This window comes from Bufo gargarizans, chromosome 10 (assembly GCF_014858855.1).
Source record: "Bufo gargarizans isolate SCDJY-AF-19 chromosome 10, ASM1485885v1, whole genome shotgun sequence".
Classification (NCBI taxonomy): domain Eukaryota; kingdom Metazoa; phylum Chordata; class Amphibia; order Anura; family Bufonidae; genus Bufo; species Bufo gargarizans.
Genome location: NC_058089.1, coordinates 47,072,426 through 47,088,072, shown reverse-complemented (window position 1 = coordinate 47,088,072; position 15,647 = coordinate 47,072,426). Strand labels below are relative to the sequence as shown.

Sequence of the window (15,647 nt, the reverse complement as noted above, 5' to 3'; positions counted from 1 at the left end):
GACGACCTTCTGATTCGGGCCCCGTCTCCCGAGGACAATCTGTCCAGCCTGAGCATCACCCTCTCGGCTCTTGCTCGGTTCGGGTGGCTTGTCAACCACTCCAAGTCCTCCCTTGTCCCACGCCAGAAGATGCTCTTTCTGGGAATGCTGTTCGATACTCGCCTCGGGCGGGTGTTCCTTCCCCCGGAGAAGGTGTCTTCTCTTCATGCGGGGGTACATCTTCTCCGCAGGCCGTCCTCTCTGACCATCAGGACGTGTATGCGCGTCCTGGGGAGGATGGTGGCCTCATTCGAAGCCATTCCTTATTCCCAATTCCACTCTCGGGACCTGCAGATGTTCATCCTGTCCAGGTGGGACAAGTCCCCGGAGGGTCTCGAGCGCCTCGTTCGTCTCCCTCCTCAGGTTTGTCTGGATCTCTCCTGGTGGTTGCTTCCCCGGACGGTGTCCCTGGGCCGGTCCTTCCTCCCCCCCAGTTGGCGCGTGATCACGACCGATGCCAGCCTCTCGGGATGGGGAGCGGTGTTCGAGTCCCTTACGGTTCAGGGTCTGTGGTCTGTTCAGGAATCTTCCCTGCAGATCAACGTTCTCGAACTCAGGGCGATTTTCTTAGCACTGTCGCACTGGACTTCCCGTCTGCGCGGCCTCCCGATCCGGATTCAAACGGACAACTCCACCGCCGTGGCTTATCTGAATCATCAGGGGGGCACCAGGAGCGTGATGGCCCTGCGAGAGGCCTCTCAGATCCTGCGATGGGCGGAGGAACACGTTCCCGTTCTCTCCGCCGTCCACATTCCCGGGGTCGACAATTGGGCGGCAGACTTTCTCAGTCGTCAGCTCGTCGACCCGGGCGAATGGTCTCTCCACCCGGAAGTGTTTCATCAACTGTGTCTCCGGTGGGGAGTTCCGGACGTGGATCTCTTCGCGTCTCGCCTGAATCACAGACTTCCGCGCTATGTTGCGCGGTCCAGGGATCCGCAAGCTCTTGCGGTCGATGCCCTGGTTCTGCCTTGGTCCCAGTTCGACCTTCTGTATCTCTTTCCGCCCATCCCTCTTCTGCCTCGAGTGCTCAAGCGTCTCAAGGCGGCCCGGGTGCCGGCGATTCTGGTGGCCCCAGATTGGCCCCGCAGGGCGTGGTACGCAGATCTCGTGTTCCTGCTCGCCGACGTTCCATGGCGTCTTCCCCTGCGTCGCGATCTCCTTTCGCAGGGCCCTCTGTTCCACCCGAATTTACCGCAGCTTCGTTTGACGGCGTGGCTGTTGAGACCGCGATCCTGAAGGCCCGTGGTCTCTCGGACTCTGTCGTTCAGACGATGCTTCGCGCTCGGAAGCCCCAGTCGGCCCGTATTTACTATCGGACCTGGAGGGCGTATTTTGCTTGGTGCGAGTCCGCACGTTCTCGTCCTCTCCTTTTTTCGGTCCCTAATATTCTGGCCTTTCTTCAGGCTGGTTTTGATAAGGGGCTTCGCCTGGCTTCTCTCAGGGGGCAGATTTCTGCCCTTTCGGTCCTTTTTCAACGTTCTGTGGCCACGCGGGCTCAGGTTAAGACTTTTCTGCAGGGTGTCGCTCGCCGAGCCCCTCCTTTTCGTCCTCCGGTGGAGCCGTGGGACCTGAATCTTGTTCTTGATGCTCTTCAGTCCTCTCCCTTTGAGCCCTTGGCAGACATCTCTCTGTCGTTTGTGTCATTTAAGGTTGCCTTCCTTGTGGCTATCACCTCTATCCGTCGGGTTTCCGAACTGGCGGCGCTTTCCTGCCGGTCGCCTTTTCTGGTGTTCCATCGGGACAAGGTCGTTTTGCGTCCCGTTCCTTCTTTTCTCCCTAAGGTTGTCACCCCGTTTCACATCAATGAGGAGATTATCCTTCCTTCCTTCTGCCCTAATCCTTCTCACCCTCGGGAGAAGTCTCTCCATTGCCTGGATGTTGTTCGGGCTCTCCGCTGGTACCTTCGCCTCACGGAACCCTTCCGTCGTTCGGATTCTCTTTTCCTGGTTCCGGCGGGTCCTCGTAAAGGTCTGCCTGCCTCCAAGGCCACCATCTCTCGCTGGGTTCGGTCGGCTGTCAAGGAGGCCTACGCCGCGAAGGGTCGCGCTCCCCCTTCCAGGTTGACCGCTCATTCGACTAGGGCAGTCGGAGCTTCCTGGGCGGTGCGTCATCAGGCTTCGGCTGCCCAGCTTTGCCGGGCCGCCACCTGGGCGTCAGTTCACACTTTTGCCAAATTCTACCACATTCATTCCCTGGCTTCTGCTGATGCCAGCCTGGGGCGTAAGGTTCTGCAGGCAGCGGTGCTTTAGGTTGCCGTCTGGCGATCTTCTTCCCTCCCTCAGGGACTGCTTTGGGACGTCCCATGGTGCTGTGTCCCCCAATGCCACGCACGAGAAAAATGGATTTTTTGTACTCACCGTAAAATCCTTTTCTCGTAGTAGGCATTGGGGGACACAGATCCCTCCCTTTCCTTGGAGCATCTGTTCTTGTTCGTGGTTCCGGCGTTTGCTTGTGGTTGTCGGGTTCCCCAGTTCAAGACTTGTTGGCACTCCGTTTCTTTTTGGTTCAGGTGTGGCGTTCCTACTGCTTTTGGTACTGACTGAGTTGTTCTGGCTCTAGCAGAGGGGTATAGCCCACCTGGGTGGAGCCAACACTTTTTTGTTTCTAGTGTCAGCCTCCTAGTGGCAGCTGGGCATATACCCATGGTGCTGTGTCCCCCAATGCCTAATACGAGAAAAGGATTTTACGGTGAGTACAAAAAATCCATTTTTCTGACCAGACTTCGTCACCCACTCCAGTTCTGGTGGCTGCAGGTGCATGACCCTCCTTCCTAGGCGGAATACTGCACTCTCCCTGGCTGCGGCCTGGCCTCATGCATGATCCCCCTTTTCTAGGCGGACTGCTGCACTCTCGCCGGATGCTGTGTTGGCCATATGCACGACCCCCTTCCACAGGCGGGACGCTGCACTCACTGGATTCGCTGCCGGCTTGTGCATGAACCCTTCCATAAGTGGAATATTGCACTCTTACCGGATACGGTGCTGGCCATGTGCATGAACCCCTTCCATGAGAGGTCTACTGCACTCTCCCCGGATAAGGAGGTGTACTGCACTTTCCCCGGTTACGGTGCCGGCCTTGTGCACGTTTCCCTTCCATGGGCGGAACACTGGATTCGCTGCCGGCCATGTGCATGAAACCTTCCATAGGCGGAATACTGCACTTTCACCGGATACGGTGCCGGCCGTGTGCGTGAACCCCTTTCATGGGTACACTGCACTCTCACTGGATCCGTTGCAGGCCATCTGCATGACCACCCCCCCTTCCGTAGGTGGTGTGCCGCACTCTCACTGGATTCGCTGCCGGCCATGGACATGTCTCCTTTCCTCAGGCGACATACGTGCACTCTCATCCATGGCGGCGCTCACTGGATGCGTGGCTGGCCATGTGCATGACCCCCTTTTCTGGGCGGAATACTGCACTCACTGGATGCGTTGCCGGTCAGGAGCCTGCCCTCTAACTTGGGTGGAATGCTGGCACTTCCATTGGATACGGTGCTGGTCTTGTGCTTAACCCCCCATTATTCCATGGGCGGCATTTTGCACGCTCACACGATCCACGGCTGTCCTTGTTTATGCTGTGCTGGACTGGTACACGTCCCCCGTCATTGGAGGAGTGGTGCACTCTCACGACATTCGGTGTTGGGTGGATTTTTTTTGCACAATCACTTAATGATAGAATAACCTGTGCATGCCCCCTTTCACTAAAGTGGACCTTCCTGCGTTCTGCTGGATATGTGCGGCCATGGGCATGGCCCCCTTCTGGGCGGAGTATGGTATGTCCTACCTTTCCGGAGTAGGTTCTGGCCTTGGCATCCCCCCCTTTTTTTGGGCAGGCCTCTGCAGTGGTTGCCAGGTACATTTTCCCCCTTTTCTGGGCGGACTGTTTGCGTTCCATCGCATGCCGTGCTAGTCTTGTGCATGACTACCTTTCGGGTTGCACTTTGCACTTCCATTGCTACGGTTGGACTCTGGCTGATTCTTCGCTGAGTGACTATTTTTGCAGTGGGCGGACTTTCTTGTGCGCTCTATCCGTTGTTTGGGCCGTGTATGCCTTCTCCTCCCATTGGTGGGTTGGCCTTCTCACTGCTTACGGGGCTGCTCGTCCGTATGCCCCCCTTTATCCTGAGATGTACTTTTTTCTCTTGGGATATGGTGCTTCCAGCAAGCCTTGCACTATTCTCTAAAGAGCTCATTCGGTCCAACTGTGTGGGCCTGAGGTGGTGTCCAACAAACAGCAGATGAATGCCCAATGTATTCAAGGTACCTACCTTTTTTATCAGTAGACGGGCTCTACTTGTTCGCTACTGCACCTGGCTGGGTGGTACTCATTCCTTTCGTGGCCCTTCCGCCCGGGGTGTGTTCGTGGTCCCTAGATGCGTACCCATTCGTTCTCCCGCGGCATTGTTCCCCTGCGCTAGTGGTCACATGCTCGAGAGTGCTGTTGTCTGCAGCGCCTCTCGAATTCTTCGTTGGCTCGTACAGGACTGCGATTCCCTTGCCTGCTGCAATTTCCTCCTCTTCGGATGCAGTGTGGTATGAGTCCTTCGTCTTGGCGCCTCTGCGCTTCTGTCTGATCTGCTGCCAGGTTCGGGCTGCTATTCTCTGGAAGGTCACCCAACTTCTCTTGGGTGCTCGATTACCCAGGTCCGGAGGACCTCCGCCTTGGGTTCGCCAAGGTATTCGCCTTCTGCGAGGCGGTGGACCGGGCGTCTCTCAGTGTAGCGGGTTCTGCTTTTCAGCTGGCCTATGGCTTCCCTGTTGCCCTCCCCTCCTCCTTTCGGTTGGAGGGTGTTATGCCGGCCTCTGTCTCCGCTGCCTTATCTCGCCGGCTTTGTTTGGCTCCCGCTCGGTACGGATCACTCCGATGTGGCTTCCCGCCGGACTTCAGAGGCTGTTCTTTCACTGTCCTCCCCTCTGGGGAGAGCATGGTTGTTCATGTGGATGGTTCCGGTGTTCCTTTTGGCCTCGTGCTGTCTCCCTGGTTCACACTGGCTGTATTAGCTGTGTGCCTATTTACTGAGTCTACCGCGTGCTGTCCTCCCGCTGAGTGCAGATTGCATGGTCCTGCTGTAGACTTGCCTTCTTGATAACTTGGGGGGACTACCTTTTTCGATCCAGATTGTCCTTTGATCTCCCACACCGGGGCTGTACAACGTGGTTACATCAGCATGGACTTTTGCCTGTCTTCTCCTGGTATCTGGCGGATCCTTTGGGTTTTTTCCATCTGTCCTCTGCTCCCCCACTCGGGTGGATACGGGACAACGTTGTTCGAGGGCCGACGGGGCTAGTTTTGTCGACCCTTCTGCCCGTGTTACTGGTCTGCGCCTGATCACATTGGGTTTTCGCCCGCTTGCCAGGCGACTCCAGCGGGTTCGCTACTGTCCACTCCTGGCTGTGTTTCGTCCAGGATCTGTCGTAAGGCTTGGGGTTTTTTTGTATGGGGTTCTGTGGGGAGCTGTGCATTCCCCACTCTGAATTTCTCTCCCCATGGTTCTGTCGTTTACTTGGGGTGTCTAGTGTCGGCGCTGTTCTTCCTCTTCCAGCGTTCCCGGCCCTCTGGGCCTGCCAAGACCTCCTTCCTCGGAGTGGCTCTTTGGTTCCTCTGTACTGTCCTTCGGTACCGCCCTGGGACTATATACTGAGCTCTCGGCGCTCCAATCTTGTCCTTGGGGCCGTTACAGAGGTTCTCTCTACCCCCTCTGTCCGGTACGGTTGTGTTCTGTATCAGTCGTTTCTCTGACGGGTGCCGGAATGGCCCTTCTTTTGTTACGAGCCTTCTGTCTTTTCCAGGACAGGGCTGTTCTACATCCCGTTTTTCTTCGTTCGTTCCTTCCTTCCTTCCTTCTGAAGGTGGTGTTTGCCTTTCGCTTCAACACCTCACCTATTTGGACGTTGTTTGGGCCTTGCCGTTTTTTTCCTTGGAGATCTCCGACTCTTGTAGATGTTCGGCCTCTTGGGTTTCCAGGAGGTCTGTGCATAGGGTTGACGGACTCCAGGGTGGTTGTCCTCCGCTTGCTCAGATTGGCTATTGCTGGGGTTCCCGCACCTAGGGCAGGGTTCTGTCTTGGTGTCACCGTTCATTTCACCAGAGCGGTCGGTGCCTCCTGGGCCGGAGGCATTGGGCTTCGGCCATGCATTTGGGCAAGGCGGCCACAGGTCTACCTTGCACGCCTTGACAAGTTCTACAGGGTGCATACTCTGACTTTGGCAGATGCTGCCTGCCCCGCCTGGGTTTGCGGGCGGCGGTTCGTTGATGCCTTTCGGGTGCTTCACCTTGGTGCTGTGGTCCCTCCCCCTTTTGGACTGCTTTTGAACGTCCCAAGGTCTTCTGTGTCCCCCAAGGAAACTGGGCGAGAAAACGAGATTTTTGTATAACTTACCAGTAAAATCTCTTTCTCGCTCTTTCCTTGGGGGACACAGCACCCACCCATTCATTGTTTTTCTCTGTACTGTTTCCAAGTTTTTGTTACCCGTTGGGTAGTTGGCTTGTTGGTTCCTTGTTGGACTTTGCCTTTTCTCACTGCTTGGACACGCAACTGGCAGTCTCTCTCTCCAGGCTGAGGGTATAGCTGTGGAGGAGGGGCTTAACAGTTTTCACTTAGTGTCACGCCTCCTATGGAGATGAGCTATACCCAAGGTCTTCTGTGTCCCCCAAGGAAAGAGCGAGAAAGAGATTTTACTGGTAAGTTATACAAAAATCTCGTTTTTTGGTTTTTGACAATGCCCTTTTGTGTTAGGACGTGCCCGTGGTTCTGAGTAATTGGCTGTAAGTACTAGGATGCATGAAGACCTGTCAGATAAGTTTGCAGATGGGTATTTCAGACCTTTTCCATATTCATGCAGACTAATGTGGTCTTTCTGCATGCAAAATCTCATGTCTAAACTTGTGTTTATTGTAGAATTGCACCACATCAAAACATTGCTTTTTATTTTTTTAATGGCTCTTCCTTCTCTACAGTCAAGCCCGAAACATGGGAGGACACCCGGAACCAACTCATTCAGTTCCCAGAGAATTCCAGTTGGATTTGGATGAAATTGAGAATGATAATGGCACGGTGAGGTGCGAGATGCCGGCATTAGTTCAGCACAAGCTGGATGAGATCTTCGAACCAGTCCTAATCCCAGAACCAAAGTAAGTTGCTGTATTCTGCTTCAGTTGTTGACTTGTGGCTTTGGATGAGCAAGTTTGGTTGCGTCTTTAGTTCACCTTCAGTAGAAATATCTGACAACTTTTTTGGCAACATTTCTGCATTTAAAGGGGGTATTTCCACTAGGATAGATATGCAAGTGTTTATAAGAAGTGATCAGAAAGGGGTCCAACGTCTGAGAATCAAGGGCCAGGCTTGGGTATGTCATCTGTCTGGCCTGGTCAGTGGTGGGGGTGCGGTCTGGAATGAAAAGGAGCCGAGTCTTGCATGCAAAGCCCTTGTTGCACTCGTGGACTAATTTGCATAAATAAGGGTACTGTAACTACTCCACAATGGGGGCACATGCCGAAGTAGCACAAAGCGTTTGTGGCAACCAGCACTCGTATAGCATTGGCCAGTGGATTTAGAACTTGATATGACAGGTCCCTTTTAATGGCTGTGGTCATTTACCATGCAGACTTTCTAAACTGCGCCGTCTTTAATTAGTTTAGTTTAATTAGAGCCCACTGCTGCTCATATGGCTGCGCTGTACACAATTGCAGCGCAGCCATGACACATGGTCCTACCCTTAGAACTGTCCCAGATTCCTGCCCAGCCTGTTGGCTTGCAGCAATGCTGGGCAGGGAAAACTTAGATTGTGATGCAGCACAAAACCAGCAACCCTCTGATTCTCCGGGGAGGTAGCAATATGCAATCGCTGTATAAAATGGAAACCACAATTTAAACATGGTTTCCCTGCACTACTGTGATTGGAAAGCACTTGGATACTATGCATTTACGCTGTTAGATGCCACAATCAAAAAAGGAATTCAAAGATGGCAGGGTGCTACAGTAACATCTGACTAACATCCACCTCTGCATTCTTGGGGCTCGTTCAGACAACCATATGTTTTACGGTCCGCCAGCCCTATGATAGAAATGCCCATTGTCCGCAATCGCAAACGATCTGCGGGGCCGTGGAACGGAAGTACAGATGCGAAAAGCACAGGGTGTGCTGTCTGCATCTTTTGCGGCCCCGTAGAAATGAATGGATCTGCAAAATTGTGGAACAGTTGCTGACACCAATTCTGTTGTGTGAATGAGCCCTTATTCAGTATTTGACTGTTGCATGTTTCCCACAGGATTCGGGCTGTATCCCCCCACTTTGACGACATGCATAGTAATACTGCTTCCACAATCAATTTTGTGATCTCTCAAGTTGCTAGTGGTGATATCAACACCAGTATACAAGCACTGGCTCAGGTAATCATTACTTTGGTGTAGTGTGTGCAAATTATAAAGGAGCTAAAAAATGTTTTTCAATGCCCCCTAATCCATTGTTACACAGATCTGTATGTCACTTGCCCCCTCAGAGAATCTGATGGCACAGAATGCAATCTGGTAGGTGAATTGTCACCGCCATTTTGTGCCCTATGGACGCAGTGCTGGGTGATCACATGGGCACCTTGGTGCCTTCTGCTGTGTGTTGGAGGAATGTTTTGATGTGATATAAAGATGTGACGCCCTAATAAACTATTGAAAGACATTTACCACTTGGCCAACCCCTTTTAATGTAAGATTCAATTAAAATAGTTTTTTTTTGTTTTTTTCCCCAGATTGATGAAGTCTTGCGTCAGGAGGATAAGGCAGAAGCCATGTCAGGTCACATAGATCAATTTTTGATTGCCACCTTTATGCAGCTCCGGCTGGTGTACAACACCCATATGGCAGATGAGCGGCTGGACAAAGATGATATTATTCGTCTCTACAGTTGCATCATTGGAAACATGATTTCGGTAAAATAATGCAGTTCATGGGATTTTTTTGATCTCTGCTTTTCACCCTGATCTTTCTGAAATTAATTTTCACCCAATTTATATATTTTTTTTTTTTTTTTTTTTTTTTAGCTCTTTCAAATGGAGAGTCTAGCTCGGGAAGCTTCCACAGGGGTCCTGAAGGACTTGATGCACGGTCTCATCACCCTAATGCTTGACACAAGGGGGGAAGATCTAGAAGAGGGACAGCAAGTGGTGCGTTCAGTCAACCTCCTCGTGGTTAAAGTGCTAGAGAAGTCAGACCAGACTAATATATTGAGGTACATATTCATGGTTTCTAATGACCGCGCATTATATGAGGGGGGAGAATTTCTTCTTATCGCAACCCATATATTTGTCCTTGCAGTGCTCTTCTGCTGCTTCTTCAGGACAGTCTTCTTGCTACAGCCAGCTCGCCCAAGTTCTCTGAACTAGTCATGAAGGTAAGGTTCTTTAGTTTGGACAAATGGCACTCCTGGTTGGCACTGCATCAAATGGGGTACTCCTATTTCCTAAAGCAATGACATGGCACTAGGAGTGGTATAAATCTGACAGGTGGGAGTTCGAGCTCTGGGGGCCCCCATCCAATCCTGAGATATAACACTGTGGCTTTAATTTTTCCCTGCACAATAACTCTCAGCTGTTTAGGGTAACTGTATTGCACTAGAATGGGGCTGCACTTAATTTTCCTGCACAGGAGGTGGCCTGTTGTGCTGGGAAAGACTGAGGTATTCCTGTTCGGTGACATTATTCCTTATCCATTAGATCAGATCACCTATGTCATTGGCACTTAAAGAGGACCTTTCACTAATATACAAACTCAAAACTAACTATACCTGTGGGCAGAGCGGCGCCCAGGGGTCCCCCTGCACTTACTAGTATGCCTGGGCGCTGCTCCGTTCGCCCGGTATATGCTCCGGTGTCTCAGCTCCGTCTGTTGTATTGGACTGATTATTTTTTTTTTTTTTTTTTGTAGGAGGCGTGTCCCTTGCTGCAGTGCTGGCCAATCGCAGCGCACAGCTCATAGCCAGGCTATGAGCTGTGCGCTGCGATTGGCCAGCACTACAGCAAGGGACACGCCTCCTACAAAAAAATCAGTCCAATACAACAGACGGAGCTGAGACAGCAGAGCATATACCGGGCGAACGGAGCGGCGCCCAGGCATACTAGTAAGTGCAGGGGGACCCCTGGGCGCCGCTCTGCCCACAGATAGAGTTAGTTTTGAGTTTGTATATTAGTGAAAGGTCCTCAGCTATTTCTGCTAGACTCATAGAGATGGACTGGCATTGGGCATATGCCCAATCTGTTGCTCCATTTATTTGGGTTTGGGGCCTGCATTCTCGTAATCTGTATAGATCCTAGCAGTTGGGTCCTTGCCAGTCTAATGGTTATCCTTAGTGATAACTTCGTCCAACTGGTATTTTCCTTGGTGACCAAAGCAGAGACTCAGTTCTGCAAAACCTTCATTCTCTGGATTGGTGGGGTCCAAGACGTCTGACCACACACTATAATGAAGACCTGTCCTATCAATATGCCATCATTTTATGAGGCTGTAATGGTAGACTGGCAGCTGGGCATTTTGTCCTGAATGACACTTTTTTTTTTTTCACTAAACGAGCAAAGTGAATAAACTGATTTGCCCCCCCCCTCCCCAGTGTTGGTTTATGTATCATGCTGCTGTTCAGCTTGGTCATGGTCCGTCGTTCTACTTGCAGTGTCTGTGGCGGATGATTCGACTCATCCCAGAAGCCATCAATAATATAAATCTGGACAGAATTCTGCTGGATATCCATAATTTTATGAGGGTCCTGCCCAAAGAGAAGCTAAAGCAGCACAAGGGTGAGCTGCCAATGAGGACCCTAAAAACTTTGCTGCACACTCTGTGCAAACTGAAAGGCCCGAAGGTAAGAAATTGGGATCATGACGATAAAGTGATCATTTTTGGGACTTTTAGCTGAAAATTGTTGCATGCCGTCCTGTTCTAGGTGCACAATGCATTAATGTGGGTAACAGTTAGAATTGTCCTTGTTGTTTCCAGATCATGGATCATCTGAGCATGATTGAGAACAAGCATGAGTCTGAGCTGGAAGCTCATCTACTGAGGGTAATGAAGCACTCCATGGATGGCACTAGCTCAAAGTCCGACAAGGAGACAGAGAAAGGAGCATCCCGCACGGTGAGATGGTGTTCAGCGATAATGGACAGATTAGATATAGTTCTGTGCCTTATATAAAGCCGCTATAGATTGGGCAGGGTAGTATGCTAAAATACTATATGTAGACCAGTCTGTGATTATTTTTTTTTGGACTTAGTGTTTTTGTTTTTGCATTTTCCCAAGGAGGAAAAGGTTTCAAAAGCAAATGTTAGTGACTTCCTTGCTGAGATTTTCAAGAAGATTGGATCCAAAGAGAACACAAAGGAGGTGAGTACCCTGTTATTAAGTTACTGTTTGAAAAGCAGCAGGACCTTGTGTTTAATGGTTCCATCTACCTCCCTAGGGTTTGGCAGAGCTGTACGAGTACAAGAAGAAATATTCCGATGCAGACATTGAGCCCTTCCTCAAGAACTCCTCCCAGTTCTTCCAGAGCTATGTGGAACGTGGTCTCCGGCTCATTGAGATGGAGAGGGAAGGGAAGACTCGCATCACCTCATCTGCAGGCAAGTCCTTTTTAGGTGTCTTCATGTGGTTGCCGTTTTTGTACATGATCTGACGGGCTGCTGTATTTGACAGGTATCACTTTACCCGTGACAGAGATAAATAATCAACCAGCAGTGACCAGCAGCGCTCCACCTGCTACAAATGCTAATGGAGAGGAAGTGGGACCTTCTGTCTACCTGGAGAGGCTGAAAATACTGCGCCAGAGGTGTGGGCTTGATAATGCAAAGGTAAATACTATATAAGGTTTTTTGTTTTGTTTTTTATATATGGAAGGCTAGCTATTCACATACTTTAAAAATTGTTAATCTAAGGGTAGTTTCACATTAGCGTTTCTGCTGTGTTCAGCAAAAACTCTTCCGTTACTGATAATACAACCATCTGCATCAGTTATGAACTGATCCGGTTGTATTGTCTTTAACATTGACAAGACCGATCCGACATGAACTCAGTTAAATGTCAATTGGGGATGGATCCGTTTTGCTATTGTGGCAGAGAAAACTGATCCCTCCCCATTGACTTGCATAGGGGGTCATGACGGATCAGTCTTGATCAGTTTCTCAGGAGGGAAAGCAAAATACAACACGTGGTTTGCTCTCCGGTCTGGGAACGCAACTAAGCGGAATGCATTTTGGAGCATTCCGTTCTGTTCAGTTTTGTCTCCATTGACTGACTGAACTCAGTACTGGAAATCTTGTCAGCGCCTGGAATCTGCCTCACAGGATGCACTGCACATGCGCCAGCCAGCAATGAGGAGTGAATAAATTAGCAGTGGGGGTGGTGCTGGGCTCCAGGAGAAGGGGCGCGGCTGGGCACCAACGGCTGGAGGGACAGCCCCTTGGGCACCTTACTCAGGTAATTGCCATACTAATAAAAGCGATTTTTCTAGACAAAGGACATCACTCTTGATCCAATAATTTTCATAGACCCATAGCTGTGCTTCTCCTCTTCCAAGACTCCGTTCCTGACTTGTATGTCGTCTTAATATGCAAATTAAGCCTTTGGCGCAATGAGGGCATCACAGTTGCTCTTGTTGCACCCAAGCACCACTACTTTCGATTGCCAGACCCTACCTGGCTGCTTTGATTGCCAGGGACATGCCCTTGCTTGCATATTAAAATGTCATAGCTTAGGAATGGAGCCTCGACTCAATAAAAAACTATTTTTAATCAGGTGACCCACAGCTATGTGTCTGCGACTAGCTGGATAGGGAGCTCGCCGGGGGCAGATTTTCTTCAGCATGGCCTTTCTCTTGCTTAAAATAGAGAATTTGTGGTGGATTCGACACTACTGGACAGTTATTTGTAGATATTATACTGTGTGCCACGGATTTTCCACATGTAACCTTCCAGAAAGGTGGCTTAGGATTATATTCTCAAGTATATTACATGTTTCTTGGCAGCACTGACACCTGGTTTGAATATGTAAATGAGTATAAGGGTCCATTCACACGTCCGCAAAATGAGTCTGCATCTGTTCCGCAATTTTGCGTAACTGGTGCGGACCCATTAATTTTCAATGGTGCCGCCAAAATATGCAGACAGCAGTGTGCTGCTCACATCCGCACTTCTGTTCCGCAGCCCCGCAAAGAAATAAAATAGAACATGTCCTATTCTTGTCTGTCTGCGGAAGGCATTTCTATTCATAGTGCCGGCCGCAGAATGCAGAACGAACATGGCCGGTGTCTGTGTTGCGGATGTGTGAATGGACCCTTACAGTGAAAATCCTTTTGACATGTCTCTAGAATATATAGGGATGGGGCCTCCACAGCAGTTTGTATCTCCCATGTTTGAAATTCTGTAAAGGAGCTTCTGACTTTTAGACTATGCTTAAAGGGGTGTTCCAGTTGTTATCCCCTATCAACAGTATATAGGATAGCTATTAGATCGGTGTGGGTCCTACCTATACCCCCTGAAGAGAAAGGAACAGCCGTGTGCATGTAACCAGCCGCTCTGCAGCAATCGGAATACCCCTTTAACGTGACCTGTTCATAATTGTTCACCTTTATCCCATATGCTATGCCCTGTTCCAGCACGATGAGAGGCCTCCGCTCAGCTCCCTGCTCTCGAAGACCTCTACTCCGTCAGTGGTGTCCTCCACAGACATGCTGCACAGCAAGCTCTCCCAGCTCCGGGAATCGAGGGAGCAGTTTCAGCACTTGGATCTGGACTCCAACCAAACTCACGCCAGCACCACATCGTCCACTTCTTCCTCGGCCACTACAACAAACATTGACGACTTGAAAAAGAGACTGGAAAGAATTAAAAGCAGTCGGAAGTGATTTGCCCGCACTTAAGCCTTGTGCTGCAGTCTCTTCCTGTCTGCACTCTTTAGGAGTCTAGTCTATGGCTCAGTGGCTCTGTCTAGGCCTATTGTAAACTATCGTTTTATGTATCATACTGTGCATTTCTTTGTTGGGGGGGGGGGGGGGGGGTGATATCTACCGTGGCTGAGTATTTGTACATACATATATCTGTTCTAACTCTCCTGTGTGTTTTAGTGTACAGACTGTCTTCCTGTTCTATGCCTAACGTTACGCTTTTTTTTTTTTTTTTTTTTTTTTTTTTTTTTTTTTTGGTCTGGTTTTAATCGTCCATTTCCATGGCTCTTATATTTGTAGCTCCGTGGCTGTTTTTTGACTTGCTTTTAATTTAACATAAAGCAGTGGATCGCTGATTCTGTATGGAATCGTAAGGCATGGCATGAAAATGTTTTTGTAAATAAAGTTTGACATAAGTGACTACATTGTAAACGATGCCGTCCTTCAGTTGCTCCAGTGATTTTTGGACCTGTACATTACAGTAACTAATCCAAAGGCCTTGCACCTCCATCTAGCCACTAGCTCTCTTTCTCAGAGCCGTAAAGTTTGGCATTTCGTTTTCATGGGCCGTCATAATAAAAATTTGTCTCATTTTAAAACTATTCCTTCGGAGTATGTGATTGATAAATCTTGGGTTTAACTTTTATAGTACTGTCTAGAGCATGGATGTCAAACTCATGGCCCTCCAGATGTTGTAAAACTACAACTCCCATCATTCCCTGATAGCTGTAGTATGCCCAGGCATGATGGGAGTTGTAGTTTTGCAACAGCTGGAGGGCCACGAGTTTGACATCCCTGGTCTAGAGGGACACCTTTTTTTAAAGACTGGTGTAAGCTCTTATGGGGTCATTTATTAAGACCGGTATTTTAGACGCCAGTCTTAGTTCCCCTGCGATGGCGCTTGTTGCGCCTAAGTTTTGTAGCGGCACCGGCCTCTACTTAGGCGCATCAAGCAGCATGCAGCCTTAAATCTACACCGGCTCCCTTGTTGGCGTAGATTTAAATAATTTTCTATGCCAAATACTGGTGTAGAATATAATAAATGAGACGGACTAGCCCATCCTTGCTACGCCCCTTTTTATTTATTTTTTTAATTTTTTTTAAATGGGGTGGAGGAAGTCTGATTCGGCCGCAAATATCCTTTGCAACCGGATTGGCGACAGATATACATCAAAAAGTGGCGTATATCTAGTCATAAATGACTTCCTTTAGGACTCCTGCAGATCTGCAATACACTGGTGCTGTTCTGTGGGCATTTCGCATCACGGATGTGAACCTATTCACTTCAATGGGTCCGCAAATTGATTCTGAAGCACTACGGAGTGCTTCCGTTCCACAGAAAGATAGAACATGTTCTATGTTTTTGCGGAACGGGTGCGGACCCATTCATTCTCTATGGGCCCGGACGTGAAACGGAGAGCACACTATGTGCTCTCCGCTTTCTGCATTTGTGGAGCGCGGCCCCGAACTTCCGGTCCGCAAAAGATAGAACATGTCTATTCTTGTCCGCAGCTGCGGACAAGAATAGGCATTTCTTTACAGGGTAGTTCCAAGCCCCATGGATTTGAGGTAGTTCCAAGCCCCATGGTTAACCCTTTCATTGCTGTAGTCTGACCATGTCATGAAATGGGATTGTACGCTCATACAAACAGGAAAATAATTTTGTAAGACAGTAATTCCTTAATGGGATTA

The 15,647-nt window shown here is 49.7% G+C and overlaps 1 protein-coding gene across 4 annotated transcripts in view; it reads left to right on the top strand.

Annotated features, from left to right (window-relative positions):
- CKAP5 (cytoskeleton associated protein 5) overlaps positions 1 to 14,375 on the top strand; it is a 68,133-nt gene extending 53,758 nt beyond the window's left edge. For 3 of the 4 annotated variants that reach the window (XM_044270232.1, XM_044270228.1, XM_044270229.1), the window contains 11 exons: positions 6,997 to 7,170; positions 8,308 to 8,428; positions 8,782 to 8,961; positions 9,073 to 9,260; positions 9,347 to 9,422; positions 10,695 to 10,883; positions 11,018 to 11,155; positions 11,318 to 11,401; positions 11,478 to 11,637; positions 11,711 to 11,865; positions 13,668 to 14,375. In XM_044270232.1, coding sequence (XP_044126167.1) covers positions 6,997 to 7,170; positions 8,308 to 8,428; positions 8,782 to 8,961; positions 9,073 to 9,260; positions 9,347 to 9,422; positions 10,695 to 10,883; positions 11,018 to 11,155; positions 11,318 to 11,401; positions 11,478 to 11,637; positions 11,711 to 11,865; positions 13,668 to 13,916 — 1,714 coding nt within the window. In that variant the 3' untranslated portion in view covers positions 13,917 to 14,375. The remainder of the gene's footprint in view (positions 1 to 6,996; positions 7,171 to 8,307; positions 8,429 to 8,781; positions 8,962 to 9,072; positions 9,261 to 9,346; positions 9,423 to 10,694; positions 10,884 to 11,017; positions 11,156 to 11,317; positions 11,402 to 11,477; positions 11,638 to 11,710; positions 11,866 to 13,667) is intronic. The other variant, XM_044270231.1, reaches the window with a different exon arrangement.
- The last annotated feature ends 1,272 nt before the right edge of the window (positions 14,376 to 15,647 follow it).